A 12,210-nucleotide genomic window follows, 5' to 3' on the forward strand; every position below is an offset into this window, starting at 1 on the left:
AGCCGAAAGCGCTGCCACGCTCCAGGCGCAGCATCCCAGGGCCGGCTGTGTCTGCCTGCAGGCGTGCCTGCACTGAACGTCCTGCGGCTACATATCGCTTTGCTCGACACATGGGTGCTTGTGGAACACGAGCCGTGGAAAGAAAAATTACCTTGGGGTAGCTGTGTCTTGCTGTTGCTAAATTGTGCTCACAGCCAGCCTCTGCCAGCCCTGCCTGGGTCCCCGCAGCCCCCCGAAAGCTGAACCTGCCCTTCTGCGAGGTCTCTGGTACTGCTGAGCCTGCACAGGACAGCAACAGCTTGTCCCATTTTTGACTGGAAGTGTCTGACCATCAGCCAGTGCCATGGCTGCAACGCTCTCGTGCTGCTCGGCGGCGTGTGTGGGCATGCGCCTGCCATCCCTCAAGTCGCCACGTCTGTGATATGCTGAGGACTTTTTGATATTTACAGGCCTGATGAGCCCCGAACTGCCTGGACAAAGGTGGGCGAGCTGGCAGATCAGCACGGCCACCCCAGACCTTCGGCACAGCTGCAGCTTGTGGGCAGAGCACGCCTTTCACCGAAGCTTCTGCTGAAACGATCGTCAAGATGAGCTGCTGCTGCTGATCTCCTCTTACACCCCTTCCCTTCAGACTCAGCATCAGTCATGCACGAAGCTGAGTGGGCGTTCCACCCTGATAGCGGTTTTATCTTCATTAATCCATAGGCTCAGGAAGACAGCACTATATTCCTTACAAGCCATTGATGCTTTGAAGGGTTTTGCAGAGATTACTATTCGGAGGAGCCTAACGAAGAGCACTCTCACAGCTGAGAAATTCCCACTACTACGAGGGTGGCAGGAACGGGGGATTTTCCTTCTGTCATTTATGAAGCAGCCAAAGGAGGCAAGAAATTAATGAGGGAGAAAACGAATGCTTGGGAGGAAAAGTGAAACAGCGTAGAGAAGAGTGCAGAAGCCTACGGACAGTGTGTGCCCTGCTGGTGGGGGGACATGGGCTCCCCGTGCCTGGCGAGCCACCAAGCAGACATGGGACAAGCAAAGGGCCAGCACTTGCCTTAACACCAGAAACTTTCTGCTGATGCTCTTCGAAAGCGATGGCAGTGGCAGGGACAGCAGGAAGAACAGCAGAAACCCTTCCTGCTCTCCAGCAGCTTTAAAACGGTCACCCTAAATCACTCCCATAAAAAAATAAAACCAGGCGTTTAGAAAAAAGGCATCGTCTAAATAACATTTGTTTTCCGAGCATGGATGTACCCACTGTAAAACTGTTTTTAAAAAGCGCATCTTTTGAACACTAGGATGCAGAAAGCAAGAGGTGGCACTGAATTTCTTACAGAAAAGACAGTTTTCTTCCAGTGAGCTTACTTAGTAAAGGAGACACCAAGTAGATGTAGAGAGAGGAAAACTGGAAAGTACTCATTTTTAGGCCAAACAAAACTACTTGTGAAGTTGAGAGTCAAAATCAGCAAATAAATATTCAGCCAAATAGGATAAAAGCAAAAGGTTAACCTACTTTGTTTTGGGGTAAGAAACAATATTTCAGCTTTTCATTTTGAAGTAATTTATTCCAAAAATGAGGCTAAGGTCATTTTTCAAAATGTGAAATAACATATCTAATGGAACATTCTTTCCCCTTCAAAACAGTTATCTCCATGTATTTTTATGTCACTGAATATTTTTAGGTTTTGTGCTAACACAAAGCAGACCTGTTTCTTTCTCATTTTGGCCACCAAAAAAAAAAACCCCAAGAAGCAACCCACCATTATTCAGCAGCTCTAACACCAGCTCAAAGGAGTAACTCACGGGAAGGCAGCAAGACAGTCTCTAACCCAGTGTCACAAGCGGCCAGCACAGATCTTTGCTCCTAGAGCCACCAGCTGGTGGATGCCACCAGGCCTGGAGGGCTGGACGGGCAGCGTGGCGGGATCCGCGGCGAGGAGCTGGCAGCTATCAAAGTGCCAAGCACAAGACCTTTATTAACAAAAGACCGTGTTACTGAGGTAGGATAGGTCCTGCCATCAACCCCCCAGAGGGAGAAACCCATGTCCAGAAAGGGAAGCCACGACTGCCCAAGGTGACACACAACCTCATGTAATGACACCTCCACGATGGGAATGGAGCCATCACCTCCTTCACTGCTGATGGCACAGGGAAACCAGGGTTTGCCTGGCACTGTATTTTAGTAACAAATAAACCCAAGCCCTGCAGACCCTCTCTCGGACAGGGATGAGCATTCCCCAGCCCCGGCAGCATTTGCAGCCGCCCCTAAGCAGGTGGCTGCCAGCTGAGCACAGCCCCTGGCTCGGGGTGCCCGCGGGGACGGGCTGGATCCCCGATGCGCACCAAAGGACAGGGTGGGCGCCTTGGTGGGGTAGGCTGGGCACCCTGGTGGGGGGAGGCTGGGCGCCTTGGTGGGGGGAGGCTGGCTGCCCTGGGGCTCCCGCCGGGAGGGAGGAGGCATTTCCACACCGGATCGAGTCCCTGAGGAGCAGCACGGGTTGGCACGTGGGGGTTATTGCTGGGCCACCACAGCGCGTCAAGAAATGAGCAACGTGTGACACGGCCGGTCCCCACTCAGCAGGGGCACGGGGCTCCAGTCCTGGGGAGGGATGGGGCCAGGCCAGGGAGGGGAGCTGCAGCTGGTGTCCAAACACTCCCGAGAGCATGCACCACATCTTCCTAGCATGCTTTTGAAGAGGAAAAGATACAATGGAAGAGAGGGAAAGGTTAAAAGAGATGGGGTTTGGCAAAGGCTTTTAAGTAATTACACACAGAAATTCTCAACTTACTGCTGTTGGAAAGGAAAAAGAGAGAAAGCTAATTATAGCAAGACCTTGGATGCTGGGAGGATGGAGTTTCCCCCAGGGTATAGCTGTGTACAAGCATCCCTAACAACTCCACATCAGAGCGATAGCAGATAAGGAAAACATACATTTGGGGCAAGACTAGAAGAGACAGGGCTGGGATTTCTCTAAGGACACCCCCACTGTCCCTCTGATGGGCGCGAAGCACCCAGAAATAACCGCCCATGTCACAGCTATGCACTGGTTTAATGCACCAGCATTAAACTCCATCTGCTAAATTGATGCAATCCCATAGAAACACTCTTCTTACGGTTTCAGGGTGGCTTAATACATTCCTAATGAACTGGATCGAAGATAAGACTTGACTAGAGTGGAAAAAAAGATCTGGATTAACCCCAGTAAAATAATTTTTTAACAGAGTCTTTTGCATCCCTTTACCCAGAATCATGTTAAAAATCGTATTTTATATTAAAACCAAGAAGGAAGCCCCAAGATTGCTCAACGGTAAAAAGGAAACAGAAGATGGAGCAGGGTCCTCAGTGCAAAAGCAATAAAGCACTGTGACGAGGAGGGCCCTGGCTATCCGTATCGCTTGCAGCTCTTAGTTGTGTTATCCCATGGTTCCCAGCTGATACAGGGACTGGCTGCAGTTTGGGAACTCTAAAGCAGCATGGGAGGAGAGGAGAAGCAGGACGAGCTGCCTGTTAAATGATGGTGTCTATCTGACTTGCTATCAAATAGAAAGACTAAAAATGGAGATTACTTGTGGACAACCACACACAGTTTCTGACGTCATTTTCGATTTTGGCAAGTCTGATCTAACCCCACATTATGCAACTGTAGAATCTTGCTCGCTGGCTAAGTCTAATTTTCACACGCCTACATGCTATGTACCTGATTTTGATTTTTATTTTGATTTTAAAATATCAACAGCCTGCAGCAATTTTTTGTTAGAGAGACTTCAATGGTCATAACGTTATGAAAAGTCCCAGCTTCACATCCATTGTTTAAAAGGAGTAAAAGCAAAAATACACGAAGTCCAATCTAAAAAACAGGCAATGAAAATAATGTAATAGTAACAGATGAAATGCAAACTCAAGGGACAACTGCAGACAGAACCTATCTCCAGCACAGGGATTATATAGCCATGTGCAAAAGTATTCAATGCATGTTTTGTCTCTAACTTACCTCTCTTTTAAAGGTCACTTTTACAACTGAGATGTGCTGAAAAAAGAAAAAAGCCCCTAAATGTAAGGAAAAAAAAAAAAAAAAAAAGCGTGGCCATTTTATAGCAGTCACTGATGGAATGCACTAACACGGTGCTTAACCAAGCTTTTGCCTGAATTAAGCAAATAATAATGTCACATAAATAAAAGTTCTCTCCTGAATTAATTCAGATCCTGTGTAAACAGACTCTCAAACCAGGTTATGGAGAAAGCAGGGTAAGAAGCTGAAGGCAGTCCTAGGAGCAAGAGCAAAACTCGGACTGAATTCTCCTCTCTGGCCCTTTTTACATTCCTGGCTGTGTCAGAGTGAACTTCTTGCTGGAGCCCAGCATATGACCTGGTATTTCTGAAAACATACTTAGAGCTGCTGAATAATCAGTTTGAGAATGCAATAGCATTTCTGCCTTTTGGGTTGGGTTTCTTTTTTTTTTTGACAGTTTAACTTGGTGACTGATTCCCACCCTACTGTCAAAGATGTACGAGGTGAGAATGCAGAAATCATAGGAAAGGATTTTGATTTCATGTGGTTGTGACCCTGCAAGTCTCCTGGGCAGAACCTGGCTTCTGAGTAACACCTTCAAGTAACCTTATATTGCTTTTCGGATCAACATCTCTTCCTTCACTACTGCAGAAGTTAATCAACAGAAATCAACCTGCACAGAGGTGCACGCGTCCTGTGTACAAACCAGCAACACACCACTTTTTAAAGTAAGTATCTCGTCCCAAGACTCAGGTGGGCATTTTTCAGGGATGCACATAACGATGGAACTACGTGGGTTCAAAACTGAAGGCCAAAGAGAGATGATCTTGCTAAGCAAGAGAAGCTGTCCTCACCTACTGGGTAAGATGCGTGACTTCAAGAGCTGAAATTCCTTTCTACATCATTGACTTTGTGCTGTGAGGGTCCAGGCAAGCACATACAACCTGAATCAGAGGTTATCTGAAATCCACTGGATTTTTTTTCAGTGAATCAGGCCCGACTGATGTGGTCCCTAAAGATCCTGGTATCTGTGTGATTTACTTGACTGCAGCTCATCACAGGCACATTTTACAAACTGCAGGAGCTCCAGCTAATCTTCTTTCTGCTCCACCAAGGAATAAAACTGGATGTTGCTAGGAGTGCTGATAGTCCAGACAAGAAAGACTTGTTTTCAGTTTCTATGGTTGCAACAGCCCTTAAGAAAGATACAAATTTCCCTGCAACAACTAACTGCATATTCATTTTAAGGTAGATCTAGTTCCAGATTCCTGAGACAGAACCCTCCACCTGTTCCCAACCCCACGAAGCCAGAGCAGCAATATAGGAAGTTTCTAATCTCAACAGAATTCAGTGAGCAGCACAATTGGTTTGGAAAATAATCAAACAAACAAACAAAAAAAAACAAAACAAAAAAAAAACCACAGCAAATTTTCAGCCTCTATGTACAAAACCAATGCAAACAAGTGGAACATTCTAATTATATTTTGTAAAACACACGTTTGGGATCAACAAAACATCAAACATCCAGACCCTAGATTACAAAAAAAATCTATTGCCAACTAATTGTCAATCCCAAGTTTAGACAGTCCTTGTCGGAAATCATGTAATTCATCTATCTTCCCATCTAGTACATCTAAAAAATTCTTTAATTCAGTTTTAAGGTTGGTCTGCCTATGTTTGCTCTCTTCGACTTCTGTCCTTAGTGTTCTGACTTTCTCTTCAAGATCTTTGTTCTTTTTCTCAGCAGCCTTAAAGACAAAAGAGACAATAAGATGAATCACAGAGAAGGATGAACACCGTTTAATAGGGTAAAGCTACGAATGACAGCTGGGCTGTAAAAGTTTGCTTTGACTTCTGCAGACTGGTAACACAAGCACCTCTGAGAGCAAGTGACACGTGCTAGTCAGATTAAAAGGGAAGAAAACCCATGCAGGAAAGAACACAGATTAACTGGAAAAGATGCTTTGCATCAGATTTTGTCATTTGGTTGATATCTTAAAATTCAGCTGGATTTAAATCATGCACTGTGCATATATTTCTGTCATTGCTACAGCTCCAGAACTAGACACTGTGCCACCAGTTACATGCAGAATTATCTATGGTGGTTTAACCTTGAAAAACAAGCTTAGAAAATACTGTCTGAGGAGTAATATTGCTTTATTCAGCACTTTTGGATTTATTGGTATTTTTTTAGGAGTTTCACTTTGTGTCAGCACTCGGGCAAGGAACAAGTCAGCCGCCTAACACCTCCCCTGCAGTTCATTCTATTATTTTCCCCTCGCATTAGCTCTTCTGCCTGTTGTTCTCCATTTCATGCATGTAAGCACATGCTTATTCTCACTAAAAGCCATAGATGACACACTTTACCATACCGAATCAAAAAAAATTAGTATTTTAACCATTTTCAGCATCTGCACTCCTCATCAGCCTTCTAAACGATTTTAGATTATTTTGATTATCAGAGTGACGGCTTATTTGATTGACCGGATTTTATTTCATCGGTGAGACTGTTTATATTTGTTCTCCTTTCATGTATTAATTTACTACATCTACACAAGCCCTGACTTTCACAAGTGATGGCCAAAGCCTAGCCGCTGCCTGGGGCAGGGCTCCCACAGCCCTCCCAGCAGAGGAGCCACACGTGCAAACCCAAGCCACCGTGGCGAGCTACACATTGCTGGGAAGGAGTGACGCAGCATGTAAATGCATCCTCAGGTGAACTTTTTTCCCTGGTGGTGAGCAGCTACACTCTCTGTTTCTTTCCAAAAAGCTCTCCCTGGTGCCACTGCGGCAATTAGCCACAGGTCTTGGAGTGCTGCTCGACACACACGGCTGAGGTGTGGCTTCACAAACCCAGAGCAGGAGAAATAAGGGATACAGGATAGGCTGGAATCTGCAGGAGACAGATGCAGCATGATCGCAGGCAAACCAATTTCTGCAAACAGCAAGGCAAAGAAACAGCCATTTCATTACTCCTGTGCTGGGAAGGGCATGGTGCATTTTGCATGTAATCAGCAATTTCTGTTTTTACAAACTGGAGCTCTTTTGCCTTCAAACACTGAATTCTGAACAGAAAAAAGCATATAGTTGTGAGAAAGAAAGTAAATGTATAACTATTTTAAAATTAATTTCATTGCTAAACTGTACCTGTAGTTGTTGAGATACAGATTCACATTCTGACATTAGCTGTGGTATAATTTCACCCTGCTTTCGAAGCTCTTCCAGTTCCTTTGAAAACATAAAAGAAAAAAACCAACACTAGTGCAAGCCTCAATTTAAAACATAATGAAAATTTGAGAATATGAAATGGCTTTGCATATTTTATTGTATTCTGCACAGCATTTGGATGTAAAATAATCAAAATATCATGTCTGCATTCCAAAACACGTTAATTTTCTATTAGAATAATTTTTTCACTACATTTTTTACTTCGTAGCTCTAAAACAGACAATGTAATCTAATCTCTAACACGAATGCCATTTTAATTATATTAACACAATCTACACCTAAAACACATACCTATGTAAAAGATACATTCAATAACAGAGAAATCTGAAGGGCTGTAATGCTACAAGCCATTTATAGATGGTAGCAAAGAGCAAATTAGACATGAATTTTCAATGATATATGGCAGTAAAAAAAGGCCAGTGGCACTACGAGCTGCATATAGAGAGGCATCATTACAGAGCACAGCTGCAACGGGCTTTCCTCCACTGTACAGCTCTGAGAACCGCCCCCTGAAATCTGTATTTGATTCTGGCATCACTATCCAAACTGAGAGGACTAGCTGAAAGGAGTTCATGAAAAGAGCAATGCGACTTGACAGAAGTCCACATCTCTGATGGAAATTAAGACATCTTGACTACATTAACACCACAAACACCACTAATGTGGGTAGTAGGGAAAGACTCAAAGCCTGTACATTTTGCAGGACTGTCAGAGCAGCTGAAAAGTACATTTGCAGGGCCAAAAGATACTCTGTGACTTGAAGAGAGTGCAAGAATCTCCTCCAGAAACTGCCCACATAGGTTACGGTCTCAAGAGTAAGTAGGGGCATATCCCTGGACTCGTGTAGAACATCTGACACTGTCCTGCGTGACATCCTTGTCTCTAAATTGGAGAGACATGGATTTGATGGATGGGCCACTCGGTGGATAAGAAATTGGCTGGATGGTCACACTCAAAGAACTCAAAGAGTTCCAGTCAATGGCTCAATGTCCAAGCCGAGATCAGTGATGAGTGGTGCTCCTCAGGGGTGGTCAGCATTGGGACCACTGCTGTTCAACATATTTGTTGGTACATAGTGGGATAGAGTGGGATCAAGTGCATCCTCGGCAAGTTTGCCACAACACCAAGCTGTGTGGTATGGTCAACACACAGGAGGGAAGGGATCCGACCAGAGGGACCTTGACAGGCCTGAGAGGTGGGCCCATGCAAACCTCATGAAGTTCAGCAAGGCCAAGTGCAAGGTCCTGCTCCTGGGTTGGGGCAACACCCAGATCAATACGGGCCGGGCAGAGAATGGATTGAGAGCAGCTCTGAGGAGGACGACTTGGGGGTGTTGGTTGATGAGAAGCTCAACATGACCCAGCAACGTGTGCTCGCAGCCCAGAAAGCCAGTCGTATCCTGGGCCGCACCAAAAGAAGCATGGCCAGCAGGTCAAGGGAGGCGATTCCCCCACCTCTGCTCCACTCTTGTGAGACCTGCCTTGCAGTGCTGCATCCAGCTCCCGGCCCCCCAACATAATGGGGACATGGACCTGTTGGAGTGAGTCCAGAGGAGGCCACAAAGATGATCAGGGGGCTGCAGCACCTCTCCGGTGCAGACAGGCTGGGAGAGCTGGGGCTGTTCAGCCTGGAGGAGAGAAGGCTCCGGGGAGACCTTACAGCACCCGCCAGCACCTGGAGGGGCCTGCAACAGAGCTGGAGAGGGGCTTTATGCAAGGGCATGTAATGACAGGACAGGGGGAATGGCTTTAAACTGAAAGAGGGAAGATTTAGATTAGGTACAAGGAAGGAATTCTTCCCTGTGAGGGTGGCGAGGCGCTGGCCCAGGCTGCCCAGAGCAGCTGTGGATGCCCCATCCCTGGCAGTGCCCAAGGCCAGGCTGGACGGGGCTGGGAGCAACCTGGGCTGGTGGGAGGGGTCCCTGCCCGTGGTGGGGGGTTGGAACTAGATGGTCTTTAAGGCCTCTTCCAACCCAAACCATTCTGTGATTCTGTGATCCTCTCTGAGCTGTACTGACACAGGATAGCAAAACCAGCCCTATTAGAAAGGCAGACTTTTTGGCTATGAAAGGTTGGTTTCTTCCTTAACAGGTGAACTTACAGCGTAATGTGAGTGCAACAGAATCCGTAAATCAAGCTCTTCCACAGAACCAGACAATAACATTTCTCCTCAAGTCCTCCCGATTCCCTTGTTCTAAGTACACCAATGCTCAGCACTTCCAGTATCACCCAAATCTCACAAGAATCCAGTGCATCCTGGAGAGCAAGTCTCTTTCTTCTGAGGTTTGCCAAAAGCACCACTACATCAATAAATTCTTTTTCTTTTTAGAAATTCTGTAATTCCAGGCCAACTCTGACTGCTTTTGTTGTTTCCTCCCATTTTTCAGCATTAGTTTACATTAATATGAGAAGACAAATCACATAATGCTACAGCTTTTTTGTGAACTGCACTGAAGAATGTAACTAATGTAACTATATCCACGCAATGTCCCAGCTGCTGATATAGGGGAAAGAAAGGCTAACTTACCCTTTTGTTTTGAGATATGAGCTCCCATGCATATATATCTGTATATACATAAATAATGCCTAGGAGCTCACATCTCAAAATATAAACATATTATACTATGTACAATTACTGTATATATGACTACTATACTGTATCCTTACTATGTAGAGTATAATACAGTGTTATGTGTGTGTATATATATATGGTATGTGGCATATGATATATATAAAATAAATGAAAATAATAAAAAATATATACTATATATCTCTACATATAAATATATAATTATATATATAAATATAATTATTTTTCTAGATAGCTCTGTCCTGATTCTCCTGTCTTTACATTTCTCTCTACTTATTTCCTACATGAAGAGGATACCAGCAGCTCCTCTTACATGGCAATGTCCATGAGCAGGCTTCATGCTGGTTTGAATTGCAGACCATGAAAAGGTCATTTATGGGTGGTTTAGACCTAATCAAGAACCTGCCAACGTAAGTATGCAGTCTGAAAACAAGTTAGTGTATTGTCAGTGCAAACGGAAGATAGGCATGTAATATTCACAAGTCAATCAATTTTCTGGTTCATTTGGTACGATAAAAACATGAATCTTGAGGAAAACACTAGCAGAGAATAAGGGTTATTATACATGTTATTGCCACAGAAAGGTTAGGAAGAAAGCATGACATTTTCCTTTGAAATATGGAGCTGAAAACCATATTACATTTATAACAATGCATCAAAATCCATCTCCCTAAACTATTTCCTTGTGCCATCTTAAAACTCCTTAACAGCATTGCTTTTAAGAGCACCAGTAGAGATGCTGTAATGGCACATGACAAACTTTACTGCACCTGCTGACAGCTTTTTCTCTTCAGCCAGCACAGAGCACTTGGTCACTGTAATGAAGGAAAAAACCCAAGGATCCCATTATTTTCCCCACTGTTCAGGGGCTCCAAGCCATCAACCTCATTTTCCTTAGAAAAATGAACACCTTACATGTCAAAAGTGACAAACTGGGGTACTCTAAATGAATCTGAATTTCTCGCTTTTGGCATTAGTCCTGAGATCAGAGGGAGACCATAAAATGGCAAAGACTATGAGCCATCTGGAAAAAGAAGCAGGACTTGTTACACAAATGCCAAGTTATTTTGTAAATGATCTCTTTCTAATGATGGTCCTGATGTCTAGGGGAATTCAGGGCATGGGGACTGGCAAATGAAACTGTTCTAGCACACATGTGTCTGGCTTTGGGTAACAAGTTTCACCAGTCCAGCTCTTCTTTTAGAACTAAAGTGTTGTACACATAGAACCGTCATGTTTGTTAACCACTGTCAAATTAAAGTGTGCTGTCACAGCACAGAATGTGTCATGAAACTGAGACTGAGGGATCCTATCAAACTGTTGCTAAGGAGCTGTACATGGAAAATCCAGAAACACACAACACCCTGAGGCATCGGGCTGCTTCTGGCTGTAGGGAAGCCAGTCCATCAACCTAACACCCCAAGGGAGAAGCAGACAGATCTACTCAAACTCCAAAGCATGCCTTTTCTGTTGTTTGGGGCACTCACCAGCTCTTTGTCCTGAAGTTCTGTTTCCAGCTCCTGGAGGCGTCTACTCAGCTGTGCATTTCTTTCCTTCTCTTTATTTATTTCATTGCACTGTTCCTCCAGTTCTTCAATCTTTAAGAAATGTCAGACATTAGATGAAATTTTTTAAATTTCTGAAAATCTGGGGCAGAACACAGCTGATGTAAATAGGCATTGCTCCACTGAGCAGAGGGAAGCACAGACAATTTTACTTTATCATGGGTCTGTTTCCTAAATCATAGCACTAGATTCACTGCAACCAAATTATCGCTTCTTTCCTTAAAAAAAAGCCAATTTACACATCCACTAGGAAGCCCTGGGACTGTGTTTATTCTCTCTCATACAGGATCTCATATAAGTATTCAGGAATACACAAAACACTGATCTAAAAAAAAGTGGAGCTGGGGATAAAATCTGCACTTCACTTCTATGAAACCAACACAACACTATAAGGGATGGGTTTTCTTAAGGCAGCAAGGAGAAGAAACTTTTCAGCACTCCCAGCTTTGCCTCCCCTCCTTAGGGGCTGCTTATTATTCTAGCTGTAGTATGAGGGACATAACATCAAAACTTTGAGGGGAGAACCAGTTCAGAGCAACGTATTCTGCTTTGTTCTCTCGCCCAGGGATGTGCTTTGCTCTCTCCATACCTCCTCCTGCCAGCTCTGGACTTGGCTCCCAGGAGATGCACTTCCCACAGGCCAACGGGCCAGCTCATTAAAGTATGTACTTTAATTCTCAGCTTCATGTCGCTTTGGGATTATAACTTCCCTCATTCAAAGGTAGAGCAATATGCAAAAAATTCTGACCCAATTAGTAAAGGAGAAGGAACTTCCCAGGGCATTGCAGTGGTGCAGCGTGAGCACCGAGCAAGGAGTG

The 12,210-nt window shown here is 44.5% G+C and overlaps 1 protein-coding gene across 2 annotated transcripts in view; it reads right to left on the minus strand.

Annotated features, from left to right (window-relative positions):
- Positions 1–5,474: 5,474 nt before the first annotated feature.
- The window catches only part of HOMER2 (homer scaffold protein 2), a 65,205-nt gene continuing 58,469 nt past the window's right edge, over positions 5,475–12,210 (minus strand). For both annotated transcript variants that reach the window (XM_080396311.1, XM_080396312.1), the window contains 3 exons: positions 11,315–11,425; positions 7,158–7,238; positions 5,475–5,758 (listed from right to left, as the gene is read on the minus strand). In XM_080396311.1, coding sequence (XP_080252437.1) covers positions 5,570–5,758; positions 7,158–7,238; positions 11,315–11,425 — 381 coding nt within the window. In that variant the 3' untranslated portion in view covers positions 5,475–5,569. The remainder of the gene's footprint in view (positions 5,759–7,157; positions 7,239–11,314; positions 11,426–12,210) is intronic.

Source organism: Falco punctatus (assembly GCF_963210335.1).
Source record: "Falco punctatus genome assembly, chromosome: 7".
Lineage (NCBI taxonomy): Eukaryota > Metazoa > Chordata > Aves > Falconiformes > Falconidae > Falco > Falco punctatus.